General features: G+C 33.0%; 1 protein-coding gene across 1 annotated transcript; it reads right to left on the bottom strand.

Annotated features, from left to right (window-relative positions):
* Positions 1 to 15096: 15096 nt before the first annotated feature.
* LOC115993099 (spermidine coumaroyl-CoA acyltransferase-like) lies at positions 15097 to 15579 on the bottom strand. The gene has a single exon (XM_031117383.1). The coding sequence runs from the start codon at positions 15577 to 15579 to the stop codon at positions 15097 to 15099; it is 483 nt and encodes a 160-aa protein (XP_030973243.1).
* Between the last annotated feature and the right edge of the window lie 7950 nt (positions 15580 to 23529).

The following is a 23529-nucleotide window of genomic DNA, read 5'->3' as shown; positions in this document are numbered from 1 at the left end:
AAACTACCATAAAAATAATTGTCATGCGCAACGTGCAGGTTTGTGGCTAATCTATATATATATATATAAAACCGAAACCTTTGGAGCTCCCATAATTTTCCACATCATCACTATTTTCTTTTTCTTTTTATTTTAGATTCTTTTTATTTTTAGTTCAATTTTCCACGTCATCACTATTTTCTTTTTCTTTTTCTTTTTATTTTGGATTCTTTTTATTTTTGGTTTTATATCTTATCAAGTATTACAATAGTTTAGTTTAAATAAAATTCTATTAGATATATGTTTCAAAAGCTTGAAAATAGCCTTTGGAGCTCCCACAATTTTCCACGTCATCACTATTTTCTTTTTCTTTTTATTTTAGATTCTTTTTATTTTTGGTTTTATATCTTATCAAGTATTACAATAGTTTAGTTTAAATAAAATTCTATTAGATATATGTTTCAAAAGCTTGAAAATTCTATTTCAACTAAAATTCTATAAAAAAAATTTTCACAAATATAAACTTCTGCCAAGGTCGAAACCCTTCATACTCACTCAAATTTTCACAAAGAAAACACACATATCAAATTGAAGCCATAGCAGGAAGCAAGTTGATTCTTCAACGAGAACAAATCCTGTAGTACAAAGGCCACCTAATTGCTTTTAGTTTTGAACTCGATTGTCTTATTAACAACAAAGTCTATGAATTGCAGTGATGGACAGCCGTCCACAAATAACATCCACGCAAGGGCTTGATGTTCTTCTTAATTATCTCATATAATTCTAGGAATTGTTTTATTTAATTTTTTTTTGGAATTAATATATTTAGATGGTTGGCATAGCAGACAACGTAAAAACAATTTTCTGTCATTTATGTTGCCTTCTGCATAACCCTAAATCAATGTTGAAATGTTGTGTTTTACAACCATCTGATCTTGGTAACCAAACCCTGCACTTATGATTGTTTATGATTATTTTTTTTCATTGTTTGTAGTTTAAACCCATTAAAACTTATTGGCTGATGGTATTTCATGGTTTTTTTTTTCCCTTTACTTTTACTTTCAAGGTTGCTAGGAACACAACCTAACATGTGATTTTTTTTCATTGTTTAAAGTTTAGACCCATTAAAATTTAAAACTAATTACTTTATAGGTTCATGTACTTTTTTCTTCTTCTTATTTTTCTCTTTTGAATAGTCATATATTTTGTGTTAGTTTTTGCAATATTTGAACATGTTTAGCAGATTTCAACAACTATACCATGTATTATTCTTTTGAAGGTAATCAATTTTTCTTTTATATTTCTCTATTATAAAATCATATATATATATATATATATAGTTTTGTTTCAATAATTTATAGGATGTAAATCTTATGATTCCTTAATATTTTTTGGCTTTTTGGAAGTTTTAACATCTGACTTTTTGAGTTATATTTTTGTAAGATCCAAAACAATCTGGAAAATTTCAATAATTATAACCATGAATTATTATTTTGAGTGTAACAAATTTTTCTCTTATATTTCTCTGTTGTGTAGTCACACACACATATATTTTTATAATTTTTAAGCTCTTAATCTTTTAATTCTTTTCAATAGTTATAAGTTTATAGTCATGAACTATTCTTTAATATTTTTCGTAAGTCATTGCACGTTCAAACAATGACTTCTTTATCAAATTGTAACACAAATTAAAGTTATACAAGAGCAATTCATGCAATAATATAGTTTCTTAATCAATTTAAAATTTTATAAAATCAATTTAGTTTACCACATAAATAGGTAGGTTCCCGTGCATAGCACGGGTTGGCGACTAGTTATATTTAAAAGCTAAAATGCAGCATTTATTATTTCTATGTTGTTATTGATCCACATCAACATATCATTTTGGTCCACTCAGTCTAGTTCGGTCTATTTGGTCCACTTTGCTCTATTTTGGTCCACTTCGGTTTATTCAATCAACTTCAGTCTATTTTAGTCCACTTCGGTCCATTTCGAGGCACTTACTAATGGAGAAAGACAAGTTTGAGTTGAGAGTACTTATTCAAAATCCAAATTAATTAAAAAATATAGATCTCAAACTCATTCAGAAATTAACAACAAATGACACGACAACTGATGAAACAATGTAAAGAGCTTTAGGAAACTTTATGAACCAAAACAAGAATTGTGACCAATACTTATACAATTAGTTTTATGTTTCTTAATTAGAAGTTCAGAAGTATTCACATTTCACACCATCCTGAAGTTCAAGGAAATCTCTTGATTAGAGATACGGAGCCCTTTTCTTGAAATCTTTCCTCTATTTTCTTATTTTTATTTTTTCCACGTGATCCACAGACTGATAAGCCGTGTTTTCCAATCATACTAGTGGCCCATCTAACCAAATTTGCAAATCTTCAATCCTAAATGCATATTTTGTGCAACTAATTGAGTAGCCTCAGTGAGACTTCGTAGACATATATAATGGAGACTTGATTCTTAGGAAGATCTCTCTTTCAATGATAGCCACTACAATGACTCGAACATCTTCCCCTACAAAGAAATTCCTTTTGTGAAAGAAGAGACTCACTAAAAGCCATACCCTCACCCACCTGGGGCTCTTGCCATCGAAGGAATTTTTTTTTAGCCACTGCATACTTTTATCATCTCTTAGAATTGGTGGTATCCATACCATCAAGGCATCAAACACCTGGTATCCATATCTGTTGAAAAATACAATTCTCTTTCCATGAAAGTGAAGACTAAATGAAGACATTGATTGCCAAAGAAAATCATGGGATTGTTTAACAAATCAACGATTGATTGTTAGGGAAAGTTTTGGGATTGTGGCAATCAATCCTAAATCAAATTTAAATTATGACTTTTTTGTGTCATCTCCATTATAATTTTAATTCCATTTTAATGTACAATTAAGAAAGGTGTATAATAAAATTGTGGTCTTTTGATCTTGTCCTATAGATGTAGGCCACAGCCCCGAAACACGTTCACAATTTACATAATATCATCATGGTACTATCGGCTTGCGAATTTCAAAATGCTTGTGCCTGTTACCCAAGCCCATGGACAGCCGTGTTAGTGCTGATCCAATCTTGTTAGCGAGTATAATAAACTCTCAATGCCAAGCCTGGGATGTGATGTGATTATGTAAACAGAATAAAGAACCATATTCGAATGATGAATCTTGCAAAGCTATTCTAAAATTCCATTAAGATCAGTCCCCCAGACCTGATAAATTAGTGTGGATTGGCTCAAAAAATGGTTGTCACTTTAAAGTCAGCATATTGGTATAGTCAAGCAGACAGATTTGATCACAATACGAGTGATTTGTATAGGAAGCTGTGAAAACAAAAGACTAAAGTCTAAAGACTAGGAAGTGTATATCATGTTGTGGTTTAGAGAAGGAATTAAGCCTACACTTGTTTCGGTGGTATGTTTGGGCAAAAGCAATGTGATTAGCTGTCACTGGGGTTTTTGTGTAGAGGCTATGAGTGTCAAATTTGAAAGCCACTCGAATAGAAGGCAGCAGTAGCATCAATACCACAATTATCTCCAGACCCACCACTGGAGCAAACTTGATAAAGGAGTACTAGAAATGAATGCAAAAGCAGCTTGCTTGGCATTGATGATTAGAAACTCGGAGAAAAAGCCCTCTAGATTACGTGTCTGTTTTTCTGTTTTGGAATAACTTATTTTGCTTTTTGCTAAAAACTTTTTAGTGAAAGTGTAATAAAGTATATTTGTACCTCAAAAAAAATTGAAAAAGTGAGAAAATGGGGGAAAATGAGAATTTAAAAAGTTAACATTTAAACCAAAGGCCTTTTAACTGAATTGGCATATCCCCATGTAGAAAGTGCTTGGGAATCTAGGGGGAAAAATGTTCAAATTATAGAATTAACAGCATATTGTAATTATTTCTAAAAAAAAAAAAAAAAAAAAGTTAAAAAGTTAAAACTGATGCTAAACTCACTCTACATCGAAAATTGTTCAACCTTGACCGCAATTCACAAATAGTAGCCAAAATGCCATTCAGTGGGCTGTCCAGATTGCTAAGGCTGAATGTTTCAATAGAATTGTCGAGAGTGACTCCAAAGAAGGCTGAATGTTTCTACTAGTACTATAGGCCCATGTAGTTTGGGTTGGAAGGCAGACAAATAAGGCTGCCCATGCTCTTGGTAATGGACCTTAAATCCAAGTTCTTTCTTTTGTGGTTCCCTTTTTTTGTCTCAAAAACATAAGTATAGTTCCCCTTAAGTGTTGTTACATATTAAAATCTCAAATACTTTCAAAAATATGAATGCATTGATAACGAGCCATATGGTTGAATTCAATTATTTTTAAGGAAGATAACACATTTTGTAATGTATTTATGCGGCATCCTTATTTATTTATTTCTCATTACATTTCTCCAGTCTTGGTGAATAAATCCATACTTGTTCTATAAAGAAACAATTCCATAGTAAATGATGTATTGATCCCTCCTCATTCGAAAAAAAATCTACAATTGCTGAAGGAAGAACATGCCAAAAGCTTTTTCACATAAAATGTTTTGAATAAATAGCTTAGACTAGCGAAAGCAAACATTTTTAGAGGTTGCTTTTAGTTATTAGAAGATGTATATTGAAGCTGTTTTGCATTTATTAGAGACTAGATTGAATTAACGATAAGCAACGGAAAGGAAAACTCTTATCACAAGTAGGTATAGAGGTTGTTATCAAGGCAATTACTTCAATACTTTCTTTCTTTCTTTGCTATTTCAAGTTAAAGGTTGGATTAGTTGGAATAAATATAGGGAGTTGGAAAGTTTTAATCTTTGCTTTGTTGGCTAAATTGGGTTGGAGGCTTCTAACAATTTAGTCAAAAGAGTTATTAAAGGAGATTCTTAAGAAAATACTAGTTTTCTAAAGGCCTTGATTGACTCCAATATCCATATTGGGCATGTAGGTGAGGACTAAGGAGAAAGGTTCCTACTTCCTTGAGGCAAGGGAAGATCTATGGTTTTCCAAAGCATGTCCAAAACCAGGGTGTAGATATAATTCTTCGTTTATTTAGGATTTTATTGATAACTATCTCCATTGTTGGGAGGGTTACATAATTTATTTGCCAAAGTGTAGAATAGAAGTCAAAAACTAGTTTGTTCAAGAAGACTAATGAAAATATGTGGCCACTTTTTATCAATTCTTATTGCAAACTAAAAAGGAAGATACAAATTATCATTTTGTTGCAACATTTCAAGCATAGACTTCTCAAATGGGCTATTTTTAACACCTAAGTACCCAAATTTATGCTCTTCAAAGTAAAATTAAAATCTTGCAGTACCAATTGGTAAAGAAACTTAATTGTTTTTCTTTAAAGCAGTCCAAAGTTATGTCAATTTAAAACTTTTCGTTTTTTGTTTTAAAATTTTAAAATAAATAAAATATTGTACTTATTTCTTTGCAAACTAATTTTTATATGACAATAATAAAATCACGCTGATATTAGCATTAACTCAAAAGTAACAATCATGAGAATAGACGTGGCAAAACGGGCGGGTCGGGTCGGGTTCGGGTCGGGTCAATCGGGTTTGCGGGTTAAACGGGTCACGGGTCAAAACGGGTCATTTTTAAAACGGGTCAATCGGGTTGCGGGTCAAACGGGTCGCGGGTTGAGTCGGGTCGTGAGTCGGGTCGAGTTGACCCGTATTTTTCAAACAATTTTTTTTTTTTTTTTTGGGAAATAGATGCAATCTGTCAATTGTTTATGAGTTCTTAATTGTGATTAGATTCTCACTAGTGATATTGTTACCAATTACCACTAAACACTTGAATTGATACCCAAATTTGGTGCAACTCCTATTCCAGCTTTCTAGAAACTAATCTTGGTATAATCTTCAATCTATTTAAAGTAGGAAGAGAAAATAAAGGTGGCAAGTAAAAAAGGAGTACATAAGTAAATATTTTATAAAAATTACACCTCAATCTAAATCTACTCAACATTGGTAAACGTGGCAAAACGTGCGGGTCGGGTTCGGGTTCGGGTCGGGTCGGGTTAATCGGGTCGCGGGTCAATCGGGTCGCGGGTCAAAACGGGTCACGGGTCCAAACGGGTCATTTTTAAACGGGTCAATCGGGTTACGGGTCAAACGGGTTGCAGGTCAAACGGGTCGGGTCAAAACGGGTCTGACCCGTTTTGCCATGTCTACATGAGAAGCATGCATGACATTCACTAAAAAATACAACACAAAAATCATGCTTCAAATAAAAAAATATACTAAAAATCAAGTAAAATATATATAGATGAAAACTTGGGGGCCCTGGCGCCGTGCTACTCCATTCCCCACAACTATCAAACAAGAGACTGCTTAATTAATTTGAAACCGAATTTTACTTTTACTTTTTAAAAAGTAGGAAGAAGAGGTGCAGAGTCTACAAAGGCAGAGCTACATTAAACTTCTTGAAATCCTTTAACCAGAAACATCCAAATTTTTAATGAGTTATACATAGGAAGAAAAAAGAAAAATAAAAAGAAGAAGATTAGCCATGGCCATCATAACCCATATTGGTCTTCCAAGTGTAGTAGCTGATGACTGACCCTCAAGAGGCACTCTGAAAATGTATGGGGGTAAGTGGGGCCATTTAGGGTAAGAAGGGGGATGGGCACCAAATGAAGGGATATCTGGACATGGTAAAATCCCTGTTGGTGTAGTAATAGTAGGGTTGTATCCAGCTGGAGGTGGGTATGGCTCTATTTGGGATGGTGGCGGCGGCGTTGTTGTGGCCGCCGGAGTTGTCCGGGTGTTGCCAGGGCCGGTGGGCGGGGGATAACTCAGATACGGGCACGCGTTGTCGGGCCTTATGGCTGCCGGAAAATTGAGAAAGATTAAGGCCAAGAAGAGGGCGGAGAGGAGAGCTTGGTTTGAGTTTGTTGCCATGGCAAGAAGGGAAAGGTGAGAGAGCAAATGAAGTGGGTGAGTAGAGTGGGGAGAGTGAGTAGAGCAAATGAAAGAATATATATATGAATGGTCTGTCTTCTTTTCTTGTCTTTCTAACTTTAATTAATTAATTAAATTGTGTGAATGATGGTCAAAATCAATCCCAAAAAAAAAAAAAAAAAAAGTACAAAAACAGCATATCTTTTTTTTTTTTTTTTTAAATTTCTTTTTATATTATAGTTGCAAGCAACTAGAATCTCGATATCTCACTCATAGGCTGTGGAGTGGGGACTCAAACTTTTCAAGTCAAACACATCCAACTTTAGAATCCATCGGGCACCGTTTTAGCTTACTACAAATAGAAAAAGAAAAAGAAAAGAAAAAATATTTCTTACTATAAATGGAAAAAAGAAAAGTAAAATGAAAAGAAAAAGAAAAAGAAAAAGAGATGACAAGACAGCAAAAATCATTTGCATAGTTTATCTCTATTTTCAAAACCCCAAAAAAAAAAAAAAAGGTAATTACATTAAATTCATATGTGATTTGGCTTGAATTCACATTCCGTGTATGCATATGGTTCGAAAAAAAAAAAAAAAAAAGAAAAATTTTTTTTCTTACTATGAGGGTTCGTTTGAATACAACTTATTTTTACTGAAAATAGAAACTGAAAACTGAAAACACAGTAGGAAAATAATTTTTAAATGTATGAATAATACTGTGGGACCCATTTTTAATATTTTTTAACCCGTGAACAGTACTAAACAGTGTATGAACAGTATTCAACAGTGTGTGAACAGTGCTCTTGTCCCTTAAAGTAGAAACGCGTGCAGGGGAAAAAAAAAAAAAAGAAGGTAAAACACAAAACGCAAAACGTGCATTTCATCCGGATCCAAACACTCATTAAATAGAAAAAGGAAAAGTAAAAAGAAAAGAAAAAGGAAAAGAGATGACAAGACAGCAAAAACCATTTGCACAGTTTATCTCTCTTTCCAAAATCCCAAAAAAAAAAAAGGGCAATTACATTAAATTCATCTATGATTTGGCTTGAATTCACATTGCATGTATGCATGTGGTTTGAAAAGTGTTAGCTTACTACAAATAAAAAAAGAAAAAAAAATTCTTATTATAAATGGAAAAAGGAAAAGTAAAAAGAAAAGAAAAAGAAAAAGAGATTACAAGACAGCAAAAACCATTTGCACAGTTTATCTCTCTCTCCAAAACCAAAAAGAATAAAAGGGTAATTACATTAAATTCAGCTGTGATTTGGCTCAAATTCACATTGCATGTATGCATGTGGTTTGAAAAGTATTAGCTTACTACAAATAGAAAAAGAAAAAGAAAAGAAAAGAAAAATTCTTACTATAAATGGAAAAAGGAAAAGTAAAAAGAAAAGAAAAAGAAAAAGATATGACAAGACATCAAAAACCATTTGCATAGTTTATCTCTCTCTCCAAAACCGAAAAAAAAGGGCAATTACATTAAATTCATCTGTGATTTGGCTCGAATTCACATTGCGTATATGCATGTGGTTTGAAAAGTGTCACTTTACTTACCTGAGATTCACTCCGTTTAACTTTCATAATCCACCTCTATTAAAAACAATAATAAATTTGTATTTTTCTTCTATCTTATGTCTCTTTCCTTCCAAAACCAGAAAACAAAGAAAAAGTGAAAATAAGATTAAAAAATAAGGGGCTTGTAAGGTTAATATTTGGAACTCATGTTCAAAACTCCTAGCAACAATTACAAGAATGCAACAAAATCAAACAATTTTTGCTCCCATTCTTGGAAACGTTGTTTGGTAAGATGATTTTTGTTAACTGATAAATATTTGAACTAAAAATTTCAAAATAGCCGAAGAAACTTAGAAGAGGGAGAGAATATTTGCAACCACTTTCACTATCTCTATACATACAAACAGATATACATACTGAAGAGAAAGAGAATGTGTGACAAGAAGCAACGTGCATTGTGGCTGTCACCATCAGACAAAAAAGAAGGCAAACTCTCATATTATGTTAGAAAAAACTGTATTAGTATATGCAAAGCTAGCAGTCAAAGGTGAGCAATTTTCCCATTATTAAAATTGGAAAGGACACAGGTCATTTCCTCTTGCAGATCTGTCATCACACTAGCCCAAAAAAAAGTTTTCAATTTGGAAGGCCACTTAAAAATCTTACAAACAGCATTTCTCAACTTTACACAACATCAGGTGATCAGGCAAGGCATCACAAAATGTAATGCTTACAGCTTTAGGTTGTTGACCCAGTCCTTCTTTAGAAAATGCTTCTGCTCAACATGTATCAAAAGAAAAAGAATTAATTGTCATCTTCAAATCAAAAAAATACAAATCCATAATTGCAATATTAACATGTTTCAGATCAATATATCGTAGTCTACGCAACAACAACAATAAAGATATTGTGACATGTTACAAAGATTAATTGCTAGTTTGCTACTCTCATACACAACCTAGAATTATCTCATATTAAGAACTACTTGAAAATAAAATAAAAACAGGACTTAACACTCATTTTTTCAGTGTGATCAAACTTGATAAGATACGTTTGAACTCATTAGTGACAACCCATACCCAATAGTACTAGGCTTGCTTACTCTGAACACAACAATTCCATTAACTAAGTGCATTTCCAATAAAAGATGCTCACCTCCAAAGCTTCATTCTTTCTTTTTAAATTTTCTGCTCTGGGAGCTAGCAATGTGGACGCGGCAAAAGCTAAAGTAGTAGCATTTGTTCTTGTCTTGTTACTACAGCTGCTATTATTTGCCCTTGGGATTTGAGAAAATTACAGGTTCAGACTTTGTGTTGTAACTGATATAAAGGGTGGTGAGTTGGGGCTGTTTTGGGAATTTTGGGGCTTTTCAATTTCATGGGTTTGTGTGTGTGTGTGTGTGTGTGTGTGTGTGTGTGTGGGACCTGTGGGTGTTTGAAAAGCGTATAGATACATGCGTGAGTGTGAGACGCAAAGAGTCACAACAGAATGTATGTGTGTGTGTAAGGGAGATGAGTCAAAGCATGCACTATAGAGCTTGCACATGGCAGATGAGTCTAAAATCGGCTAAAGTGTGCTGTCTAAGCATGCACTATGAGCTTGCACGTCTAAAATTGGCTAAAGTGTTCTGTCTATGAGCTTGAACATGACAGATGAGTCTAAAATTGGCTAAATTTAGGAAATAATGTGAGTTTAGTTTTTGTGTATTAAATTTAGGAAATAAAAATAACAAAATCCACAGTCCATATATAAAATTTTATAAGAGCATCCACATTAGTATTTCTAAATTTTTTGGCTATTTTACACGAAAAAAACCTACTTTTTCTATTTTACACTATCACTTATATAAGACACCCACATCAGTTCTTGTATTTTACAAGATATTTCAATAAAATATTCATTCTTCTCCAATTTTTTATTATTTCTCTCAACTGCCCTTGCCTACGGACGTGCGCGCTCTCTCTTTCTCTCTCTCTTTACTCATTTTTCCTGAACTGAACACCTCTCTCTCTTTCTCTGTCTCTCTCTTTTCTCCCTTCTCTCATTCTTTCTCAAAAACTACCAACCCAGATCACTTCTTCGAAGAGCCACACGCTTTTATTGGTATTAGTAATTAATAATTATTGCTTACTGACGTCTGTCTTTCTTTTTCTTTTCCTTTTTCTATTTATAGTAAGAATTCTTTTTCTTTTTCTATTTGCAGTAAAAGAAAACTATGAATAATAAAAATAAAGTGAAAGAGAAGAATAAGAAGGAGAGTCTAACACAGAATGAGATGAGTAAAAGAAGTACCAAGAGAAAAGAGCAGCAGTGAGCGGAGGAGATGGAGAGACGGAGTGAGATATTGAGATTCCGGTTTGTACAAGCCAAGCCGGTCTTTGTCTTTTTCATGGTTTTAAAATATTCAAGTTAAACATATATATAGAATTTTAAAAATAATGTGAGTTTAGTTTTTGTATATTAAATTTAGGAAATAAAAATAACAAAATCCACAGTCTATATATAAAATTTTATAAGAGCATCCACATTAGTTTCTAAATTTTCTGTCTATTTTACACGAAAAAACCTACTTTTTCTATTTTACACTATCACTTATATAAGACACCCACATCAGTTCTTCTATTTTACAAGATATTTCAATAAAATATTCATTCTTCTCCATTTTTTTTATTTCTCTCAATTGCCCTTGCCTATGTACGCGTGCGCTCTCTCTCTCTCTCTTTACTCATTTTTCCTGAACTGAACACCTCTCTCTCTTTCTCTGTCTCTCTCTTTTCTCCCTTCTCTCATTCTTTCTCAAAAACTACCAACCCAGATCACTTCTTCGAAGAGCCACACGCTTTTATTGGTATTAGTAATTAATAATTATTGCTTACTGACGTCTGTCTTTCTTTTTCTTTTCCTTTTTCTATTTATAGTAAGAATTCTTTTTCTTTTTCTATTTGCAGTAAAAGAAAACTATGAATAATAAAAATAAAGTGAAAGAGAAGAATAAGAAGGAGAGTCTAACACAGAATGAGATGAGTAAAAGAAGTACCAAGAGAAAAGAGCAGCAGTGAGCGGAGGAGATGGAGAGACGGAGTGAGATATTGAGATTCCGGTTTGTACAAGCCAAGCCGGTCTTTGTCTTTTTCATGGTTTTAAAATATTCAAGTTAAACATATATATAGAATTTTAAAAATAATGTGAGTTTAGTTTTTGTATATTAAATTTAGGAAATAAAAATAACAAAATCCACAGTCTATATATAAAATTTTATAAGAGCATCCACATTAGTTTCTAAATTTTCTGTCTATTTTACACGAAAAAACCTACTTTTTCTATTTTACACTATCACTTATATAAGACACCCACATCAGTTCTTCTATTTTACAAGATATTTCAATAAAATATTCATTCTTCTCCATTTTTTTTATTTCTCTCAATTGCCCTTGCCTATGTACGCGTGCGCTCTCTCTCTCTCTCTTTACTCATTTTTCCTGAACTGAACACCTCTCTCTCTTTCTCTGTCTCTCTCTCTTTTCTCCCTTCTCTCATTCTTTCTCAAAAACTACCAACCCAGATCACTTCTTCGAAGAGTCACACGCTTTTATTGGTGTTAGTAACTAATAATTATTGCTTACTGGCATCTGTTTTTCTTTTTCTTTTCCTTTTTTTTTTTTTTTCCTTTTACTTTTTCTATTTATAGTAAGAATTCTTTTTCTTTTACTTTTTCTATTTTCAGTAAAAGAAAACGATGAACAGAATTGGGGAAGAAAAAAAGCATCAGGGGCTTACCTCTTTTTCTTTTCAAATGACACACCTTCCTAGTTCGTGATCCACACTGTAGATACGCCCAAAGAACCACTTAAATGCCATTATAAAGTGTCACAAAATATTGTTTTTTTATTAAGCGGGGATTTATTTTTTTTATTTTACATTATCACTTATATAAGACACCCACATCAGTTCTTCTATTTTACAAGATATTTCAATAAAATATTCATTCTTCTCCATTTTTTTATTATTTCTCTCAACTACCCTTGCCTACGTATGCACGCACTCTCTCTCTCTCTCTCTCTTTACTCATTTTTCTTGAACTGAACACCTCTCTCTCCTTCTCTGTCTCTCTCTTTTCTCCCTTCTCTCATTCTTTCTCAAAAACTACCAACCCAGATCACTTCTTCAAAGAGTCACATGCTTTTATTGGTGTTAGTAATTAATAATTATTGCTTACTGACGTCTGTCTTTCTTTTTCTTTTCCTTTTTTCTTTTTCTTTTTTTTTTCCTTTTACTTTTTCTATTTATAGTAAGAATTCTTTTTCTTTTACTTTTTCTATTTTCAGTAAAAGAAAACGATGAACAGAATTGGGGAAGAAAAAAAGCGTCAGGGGCTTACCTCTTTTTTTTTTTCAAATGACACACCTTCCTAGTTCGTGATCCACACCGTTGATACACCCAAAGAACCACTTAAATGCCATTATAAAGTGTTACAAAATATTGTTTTTTTTATTAAGCGAGGATTTACTTTAGTCAAGTAGTGAAACCGTGAAGGAATAAAGTAATATCATGACATTATTAAACTGCTCTTACATGAGTTGTTAAGAAAAGATAATTTGTCCATAGACGAGGGGAGAGTGATAATTTTCCCGTTATGGAGAATGTTAACTAGGAAGTAAAAAAAATATATATATATATATATGCTCTGAAAAATAAAATTTAAATGTTTTTGACAATCAAACGAGGGGAGAAAAAAAGGACAATCTATAAGGCCCTTAAAGTGCAGTCTTGATTTATTTCATCAACGCCTGCATTGTGTTTCAATTTGGGCATCATATGAAGGACATAAGCCTAAACCCAGTTATTATTCTTATATGCCTATTTTTATATACCCATAATATAGTAATTCAGAATAAGGCTTATCTCGGCATCAAACTTAGCAAAGCACAACTAAATTAATGCTTCCGCTCCCTCACATGTTCTTTTAGGAAAAGCTGTAGGGACTAATGAGTTTTTTTTTTTTTTTAACCAAAATTTATAAATGGTTCAAAAAAAAAAAAGACAAAGAGAAAAGATGAAGTTATTTTAAAAAGGATTAAAAAAGAAAAAAAGAAAAGAAAGGACAGGCTCACCTCTCGTTCAATACCTCCTGTTTTCTCCATTTTATAAATAGATGAAGGACACGTGTAAGTGAAGCCATCCAAAGGACAAGAAAAATATACACAAAGCAACTTTTCTTTCATTCTCTCTCCATTATTCTCTCTTCGTCTCTCTATCTCTCAACTCTCTCTAGAACTCCAGAACTGAGCATCAAAGGTGTTTCTCTTTCTCATTAAATTGTGACTTGCTCCTTCCTTCATCTTCTACACAAAGACAAATTCCCTTTTGTTTGAATCTTATATTCAGTTTTTTTATCCCAGTTTCAAGCCTTCGCGTGGGGCGCGTGTGTCTTTTTTGCTATTTAAAACCCAAGAGCAATACCCCTTTTTTATACTTCCCTATTCTTTTCTTTTCTTCAGGTGCCTCCTTCCCCAACTTTTTCTCTCAATTTTTTCTGTCTCTTTCTTCAAGCTGTGAAAATCTTACACATTTGTACATTACAGAATGCCAAACCAACGAACATTGGTCGGTCTTTCCTTCCATTCCTCACATCCCATTTTCCCACAAATTGTGACTCTAGTTTTGACTTATTGAATAATTAACCTAGCACTACCGCGCACCCTTGATGCGGTGATCACTCCACAAGTATAAGTGCTTGTAGGGTGTGAGGTGTGAAGGGCAAGGGCTGGGGCTGGAGTTCAAGCCTTCATGAGAGAGCTTCACACACATATACACTTAGATTATGTTAAAGTAAAAATTCTATCTTGTATAAAAATAAATAAAAATAATAATTAACCTAGGTATCTATCAATTGAATGAGATTAGAATCCTTTCTATTCTCAAAAGATTAGAATCTTTTTCATTTGAAATTGATACATTATATGATTTAGATTAAGTATTCTAATTTTAAATGTGTATTCAATGTCATATTATTTATAATTTTATCTTATCAAAAAAAAAAATTTTTAAATGATGTGATATTTTAGTACCCGTTTGGATTACGGCCAACGCATCCATGTTTGCCGTTTTTGGCTTTTTTTTTTTTTGGTGACCAATGACTACTGCACTGTTCATGGATGAACAGTGCAAATAGGCAAATGAACAGTGTTTTTCAATGTGAACAGTAATCCAGAAATTAATTTTTTATTGTTTTCAATTTTCAGCAAAATAAGCAATATCCAAACGCACCTTCAGTAACTTTTTAATGTAGAGGAAAAAAAACTACCACCTAATAACATTAAAGACACAATATTCAGTATTTGTCACAACTGTCAAGTATCAAAATATGATTGATTTTCACATGAATCTGTCACTAATATCATTTTATTGTTTATAATTGAGAGCTTGTCACTTTATCAATGCTTTTATGTATTATGAGAAATACAGAATTGCTTTTATGTATTAGGAGAAATACAGAATTGGCCTGTAGCCAATTTAGGACACGTGTTGCGCCTGTATCATGTCATGTACCAAGAAGCATTGGACGAAGCCAAACCCAATTCCAATTACAAATAAAGACTTATTACTCCGTGAACAACTCTCTTGTCTGATTGTGGTACCCCTGTCAACCAAAATACATACTACAGTACTAAAATCATGATGTGAACTTGTTATTTAATATCTAGACAGCCCAAACTCGTGGTTGCCAAACTCCTTCATCTCTTCCTTGAAAGCAGGCATGGCACTCTCTCGCAAATTCACTAACACCTTGAAACCATCCTTCCTTCCAGCACTCACCGAAGAATAAGGTAAGAAAAAGCAAGGCTCAACACTTCCAAGAAGGTTTCTTGAGAGCGGCAAAACTGTTACAGGACCACCCCAACCAAAATCAACAGTTGAGTGGCCTAAGTGCCTCCAATCTGTGAATCCACTCACTCCTTTTCCTGCTGTGATCCCATCTCCGTAATGCAGATGCTGGAAGTCAATAAATGAGCGAACATATTCATCAGTGGCTCTGCTTTTGCTCTTGTTGATCAGCTGTGCTGTTTCCCAAATAGGTTTCTCTACCAACTCTTTGGCACTAAGCTGCGCGTACATTGGAACACAGCCATTACCCCAGTAACCGGCAGGTAGTGGTGGCTTTACCTGTTTTCTCATGTTGATTGCATAAGCCTCTGAGTATTTTTTTTTTTTTGTCGCCGGAAAGTTTTAAGCTTCAGAAGAATTTTCATTTTCCCAGATAAGTTTCCTCTCTTCTCTGGCAAGCACCGATCTTCTCAAGTAAGGTTTGATCTTGGGTTCAATTTCTTTTCCCTGATCTTGTTCTAGAGAGAGTAAGTTGCTTTGTGGGTTCTATTTTAGCCTTCACTTACACGTGTCCTTAATCTAGATTTAAACGGCATACAATGTCAATACCACAATTTTTTAGGCTTTTGAGTGTGGATTTAAGACGTGAAATAAGGAGGTTATCAGGAGTAACGCGCTGTTTGCTTCTGGTGGTTGCAGCACTGTGGGTAAGAATGAGCTTTCAAATAGTGCTCAGCCCTCCTCTGGGAGTTTGGAAAGACAATGGTCGGTGTAATAGCGTAGAGGTAGGGGGAGGGAGTAGTGATACCATATTAGTGTGTGAACACAAAGCAGGGACAGCCATTGCTTTGGAGAAAGCTCCCTATTTTTGGCTGTTCCTCTTGAATAATTCTTTGATGTTTGGGATCTCAAGCTCCTTAATGCTTCTCGTCGTTCTAAATGGACGCATGAAGCTTCTGTGCTTGGGACTCAACCTCACCCTATGTTTTAGTTATTTTAATTCATTACTGGCCATAACTGATGACAAATTATTGTCGTCTTGCCTTGCATGTTTTTCGGCCTTATTTTCTGTTTTAGCGGTGCTTCTTACTGGCACCAATGGTTAAATATGTATATTAGCCGACCTCTGTAATGTGTGCCAATTTTTATTTTTGTTTCTTCAATAATAAGATTATGTCTATGTTTCTAAGGGCATAGTTGAAGTACCCAATGTCATCTATGAATATAATATATTTTGCATAAAGCAGTGTGTGATTGCATAGCGAATTTGGACAAAGACGGTGCTAATACGAAGTGGCCAATGGTAGACTTATGAACAACTTAAATGTGTAGCCTTGGTAAATATTGTTGACTCTGAAATTTGCAAAGGATCAAAATAGTCAGGAAAATCAAACTGCAGGCAGCAGGTAGTTAATTTATACATCTCATAGATCACAAAGTTTTAAAATGGCACTGTTGATAGTTTGACATGTTCAGGTGGGTTTTCATTTACTCAGGATTGAGGCAGGCTTATGCTTTGAGTGGAGACAAAAGGAAAAGTAAAAAGAAAAGAAAATGGAAAAAGAAAAAGAAAAGAAAAAGGAAAAAATATGACAAGACAACAAAAACCATTTGTACAGTTTATCTCTCTCTCCAAAATTCAAAAAAAAAAATGGCAATAACATTAAATTCATCTATGATTTAGCTTGAATTCACATTACGTGTATGCATGTGATTTGAAAAGTGTTAGCTTACTACAAATAGAAAAAGAAAAAAAAATTCTTATTATAAATGGAAAAAGGAAAAGTAAAAAGAAAAGAAAAAGAAATGACAAGACAGCAAAAACCATTTGCACAGTTTATCTCTCTCTTCAAAATCAAAAAAAAAAAAAAAAGGGCAATTACATTAAATTCAGCTGTGATTTGGCTCAAATTCACATTGCATGTATGCATGTGGTTTGAAAAGTGTTAGCTTACTACAAATAGAAAATGTATGCATGTGGTTTGAAAAGTGTTAGCTTACTACAAATAGAAAAAGAAAAAGGGCAAAAAAAAAGAAAAAATTCATACTATAAATGGAAAAAGGAAAAGTAAAAAGAAAAGAAAAAAGAAGCAACGTGCATTGTGGCTGTCACCATCAGACAAAAAAGAAGGCAAACTCTCATATTATGTTAGAAAAAACTGTATTAGTATATGCAAAGCTAGCAGTCAAAGGTGAGCAATTTTCCCATTATTAAAATTGGAAAGGACACAGGTCATTTTCGCTTGCAGATCTGTCATCACACTAGCCCAAAAAAAAGTTTTCAATTTGGAAGGCCACTTAAAAATCTTACAAACAGCATTTCTCAACTTTACACAACATCAGGTGATCAGGCAAGGCATCACAAAATGTAATGCTTACAGCTTTAGGTTGTTGACCCAGTCCTTCTTTAGAAAATGCTTCTGCTCAACATGTATCAAAAGAAAAAGAATTAATTGTCATCTTCAAATCAAAAAAATACAAATCCATAATTGCAATATTAACATGTTTCAGATCAATATATCGTAGTCTACGCAACAACAACAATAAAGATATTGTGACATGTTACAAAGATTAATTGCTAGTTTGCTACTCTCATACACAACCTAGAATTATCTCATATTAAGAACTACTTGAAAATAAAATAAAAACAGGACTTAACACTCATTTTTTCAGTGTGATCAAACTTGATAAGATACGTTTGAACTCATTAGTGACAACCCATACCCAATAGTACTAGGCTTGCTTACTCTGAACACAACAATTCCATTAACTAAGTGCATTTCCAATGAAAGGACATAATTTAGGTATTTTTGAATTTCTAAAACTAAGACGTTTTTAGGTCACCCAATGTAAAAAACCCAACACCACACTTCAAAGAAATAAATAGAGAACAAAGGAGATAGGAAGAGATGGGGGAAAATATTGTAGCCGTTGCCCATCCTCAGGGTATGGTTTGCTCACAAAGTTATCTCCAATCTCCATCACTTTTTCTTTCTTTTTCCACTTCCTCCTTTCTTTTTTTTTCTTTTTTTGAGTGACACTCCCTCCTTTCCTTTCCACGCGGAAAACAATAATTGAATTAATGTGTTTGGTTATTTTCACAATTCATTCTTTGACGTTGAACAAATGGTATTTTTGCAAGTTATTGTCGGTTTCGGGCCAAAATTGGGAAGCACTGTTGGTCAAATAATATAATTACATCACTTTTTCTTTCTTTTTCCACTCCCTCCTTTCTTTTTTTTTTTTTTTTTGAGTGACACTCCCTCCTTTCCTTTCCACGCAGAAAACAATAATTGAATTAATGCGTTTGGTTATTTTCACACTTCATTCTTTGATGTTCAGCAAATGGTATTTTTGCAAGTAATTGTCGGTGTCGGGGCCAAAATTGGGAATTAGCACTGTTGGTATTTTCTTGTCTTTGTTTTCTTTTTTCTTTCTGAATAAAAAATATCACTTTCTCTAAAGGAAAAAAATAAGCTGATCATTCCATAGTTTAGGCAAGCACTGATTCTTTCTTTTTTATCTGATCTTCTATCTCACACACATTCTCTCTCTCTCTCTCTCTCTCTCTCTCTCTCTCTCTCTCTCTCTCTCTCTCTCTCTCTCTATGTGCATGCATATTGCATATATGCTAAACTGAGGAAAAACTTAAAAAGAAAAAGTCGGAATCCCCACTTATACACTTACGTTTGAACCCGTGTCAGTGTCAACTTTAGGTCGTACAATGAAAGATATATATATATATATATATGCATGGTCTAAAAAAAAAAAAAAAACAAAAACAGCATATCTTTTTTTTTCTTTTCATTTAATTATTATAGTTGCAAGCAACTGGAATCTCGATATCTCACTCATAGGCTGTGGAGTGGGGACTCAAACTTTTCAAGTCAAACACATCCACCTTTAGAATCCATCGGGCACCGTTTTAGCTTACTACAAATAGAAAAAGAAAAAGAAAAGAAAAAATATTTCTTACTATAAATGGAAAAAGGAAAAGTAAAATGAAAAGAAAAAGAAAAAGAGTTGACAAGACAGCAAAAACCATTTGCATAGTTTATCTCTATTTCCAAAACCCAAAAAAAAAGGGTAATTACATTAAATTCATATGTGATTTGGCTTGAATTCACATTGCGTGTATGCATGTGGTTTGAAAAGTGTTAGCTTACTACAAATAGAAAAATAAAAAGAAAATTTTTTTTTCTTACTATAATGGTCCGTTTGAATACAACTTATTTTTACTAAAACTAGAAACTGAAAACTGAAAATATAGTAGGAAAATAATTTTTAAATGTGTGAATAGTACTGTGAGACCTATTTTTAATATTTTTTAACCCGTGAACAGTGCTAAACAGTGTATGAACAGTACTCAACAGTGTGTGAACAGTGCTCTTGTCCCCTAAAGTAGAAACGCGTGCAAGGAAAAAAGAAAAAAAAAAGGTAAAACAAAAAACGCAAAACATGCATTTCATCCGGATCCAAACACTCATTAAATGGAAAAAGGAAAAGTAAAAAGAAAAGAAAAAGGAAAAGAGATAACAAGACAACAAAAACCATTTGCACAGTTTATCTCTCTTTCCAAAACCCAAAAAAAAAGGGCAATTATATTAAATTCATCTATGATTTGGCTTGAATTCACATTGCGTGTATGCATGTGGTTTGAAAAGTGTTAGCTTACTACAAATAGAAAAAGAAAAAGAAAATTCTTATTATAAATGGAAAAAGGAAAAGTAAAAAGAAAAGAAAAAGAAAAAGAAATGACAAGACAGCAAAAACCATTTGCACAGTTTATCTCTCTCTCCAAAACCAAAAAAAAAAAAGGGCAATTACATTAAATTCAGCTGTGATTTGGCTCAAATTCACATTGCATGTATGCATGTGGTTTGAAAAGTGTTAGCTTACTACAAATAGAAAAAGAAAAAGAAAAGAAAAGAAAAAATTCTTACTATAAATGGAAAAAGGAAAAGTAAAAAGAAAAGAAAAAGAAAAAGAGATGACAAGACATCAAAAACCATTTGCATAGTTTATCTCTCTCTCCAAAACCCAAAAAAAAGGGCAATTACATTAATTTCATCTGTGATTTTACTCGAATTCACATTACGTGTATGCATGTGATTTGAAAAGTGTCACTTTATTCACCTGAAATTCACTCCGTTTAACTTTCGTAATCCACCTCTATTAAAAACAATAATAAATTTGTATTTTTCTTCTATCTTGTCTCTCTCCTTCCAAAACCAGAAAACAAAGAAAAAGTGAAAATAAGATTAAAAAATAAGGGGCTTGTAAGGTTAATATTTGGAACTCATGTTCAAAACTCCTAGCAACAATTACAAGAATGCAACAAAATCAAACCATTTTTGCTCCCATTCTTGGGAACGTTGTTTGGTAAGATGATTTTTGTTAACTGATAAATATTTGAACTAAAAATTTCAAAATAGCCGAAGAAAACTTAGAAGAGGAAGATGAGTTAGACATAAAGCCAGAGGCACAACTATAACTAGATCCACGAACAGTAGGAAGCCAAAACAAATTTTATGAAGACCATAAAGGACCAAACAATAATGATCCTGATTCGCACATTAAGAAAAAAATTTGCAGAGATTTTTATTTTTATTTTTTGAAATCACTTGAAGCTTTTGGTCCGCCTCTTGATTTTGTGAAAAGAGCAAGGAAACATTAATTCGGATTGCTTAATATGAAAGGGAGGCGTATTTATTAATCTACATAAATCCTTCATTTTGTATTTTCAAACAAGCAATTTTTTTCAATATAATTTTTGAATTAAATTTGGACTCAAAATGATTCTATTATCAGGCTTTCTAGAGAGTACGTTATAGTTCCTTCTCTAGTCCTATAACACTCAGGTCCCAATACACATCATGAGACCTATGTTGAAAGCTTTGAGGGTTATCCTTCACTAGTGGCGGCTTCAGGAATTTTTTCCAAAGTGTTTCTCAACAAGCATAAATTAAACAATCTAATAAAAAGAAAATTTTTATATATTGACAAAAACAATAATAAAAAAACATGCAAATACATAAAATTTACAATTGCCTTTTACGAGTTTTCATATTTTGAAATCGTTGCATGATAGTCTCATTATCAATACTACAAGCTACATCTTTTTCAATATACACAACCAAGCAATTATTCATCTACTAATCTCCCATTCAATTGCGCAATTCATTTTTTATATATTTCATTGCTGAAAAACTTCTTTCTACTATTGCTGTAGCAAGAAGAAGGGTCAAAACTAACTTCACAAGCAAATAGACTAATGGATAAGTCTCATGCTTCCCGGTGTTCACTAACTTTTCAGCAAGTTCACTATTTCCTTGGAGCTCTAAAAACAAGTCACTGTTGCACATATCAAAAATGTAATTTTGAAGTTGAGAGTTAAGTGTCAAGATATCTGTCCCAAGAAAATCAGATGGATAGAATTTTGTTAAACGTATTAACTTTTCCTTATCAAAAGTCACAAATGAATTACTTGGATTCAAGCAAGCCATACAAAGTAACAAATTGGTATTCGCCTCTGAAAAACAGTTGTTAAGCTCTTGAAGTTGCATATTTATGACTGCTTAAAATAGCTCAACACGATAATGATATAAATTTGTATTTTGTTGGGTGTTGCGTCGCGACTTCCCACTAACTACAAATATTTCATCCATATTCAAGATAGGAATATCATGTGTGGTACAAAATGATGACACTTTAGTCAATGAAGATATCCATTCATCATCTCTCATTACTTACAATAGTTACTTAGACACTTTAACAAGATCCATAGCATTTACTATATCTTAATTTTTTTTTTTTTTTTTACAATACTATTGACAATTCACTTGTGATCTCTAAAATGTTTTTCATCAAGTGTAGAGTAAAAACAAATTAAAAAGATAGAATTGACCTCATAATAGATCAAGCTTCAACTTTTTAGTCAGAGAGGCTATGTTTCTAAGTGCATAGTTGAAGTACCCAATGTCATCTATGAATATAATATATTTTGCATAAAGCAGTGTGTGATTGCATAGCGAATTTGGACAAAGACGGTGCTAATACAAAGTGGTCAATGGTAGACTTATGAAGAACTTAAATGTGTAGCCTTGGTAAATATTGTTGACTTTGAAATTTGCAAAGGGTCAAAATAGTGAGGAAAATCAAACTGCAGGCAGCAGGTAGTTAATTGATACATCTCATAGATCACAAAGTTTTAAAATGGCACTGTTGATAGTTTGACATGTTCAGGTGGGTTTTCATTTACTCAGGATTGAGGCAGGCTTATGCTTTGAGTGGAGACAAAAGCTAAGTGGTAAAGATTGACAAATATCAGCAAATTTTATTTGCAAACAACCAAAACAATCAACATCAATGGAAGACAGTTTCTACAAGAAATAATTTGGCATTAACGTCTTGACTTCAAGACATATGACCCTCCCTTCTTTTTGCACCCAACAAACATCAATAACCAGTAGAATAAATTGAACATAAATTATACTTCAGATTGGAATAAGGTAAAACTCTGTTAGTCTGGTCGCAATGCACAAACTTGATTATGTTTAGTTTCAACCTCCAAATATCAATAACTATATTTTCATCTGTATAGGCGACAAGCAGAACAAACAGTAAGTGTCAAAAAACAATTGAAGTGATTTTTCAATTTCTATAATAACTGTAGGCTGCAGCCTTCCTTGCTATTTGCCAAATTATGCTGAAGCTTCAGTGTAGGGATATTCACTCAATTCTAGTACTCAAGTGCAGCAAAGCAGTGTCTGATTTGTGTAATGGAATGTGTAGCTCTAGCTGGTCTATGGAGGCAGTTATGCTAGACTTTAAGCAGGTAAAGAAGCAGATGAAAAATGCGTAGGTTGGACAAGTGGACAAACTCAGTTTAGCTAAACCGTTAGCATTAGCAAATATTGCTTCCAAGTTCTATGAAATTTTACCTAGAATAACAACTAAAGCTCTTTGACTTATTTTTTCTCTCAACATTTGTTCTGTACTTTTGGAATTATGGTATCAAAAAACAAGAAATAATGAGCCATCGAAATATGATATCATTATGCCACCCTCTATCTACAGGGGAAAAAGAAAAAGAAAACTTAACTGTCTATATAAGCCATGGAAAAATATAAAGCCATTTTGGCTGAAAATCCAGACACTGTTCACAGAACTGTTACTTCAAATAAAATAAGTTGTAACACTAGTTTTAACTTGCGTTTGGTTTGGTCAACTAAAAAATAGTTGTTTGATTATGAAGTGATTCACTTGTAACTTGTAAGGCTGAATATGAGCCATGTTCAT

The sequence above is a fragment of the Quercus lobata genome, chromosome 1 (assembly GCF_001633185.2).
Source record: "Quercus lobata isolate SW786 chromosome 1, ValleyOak3.0 Primary Assembly, whole genome shotgun sequence".
NCBI classification, from domain to species: domain Eukaryota; kingdom Viridiplantae; phylum Streptophyta; class Magnoliopsida; order Fagales; family Fagaceae; genus Quercus; species Quercus lobata.
The sequence above is the reverse complement of the archived record's forward strand: the minus strand, read 5'-3'. Positions and strand labels throughout refer to the sequence as shown.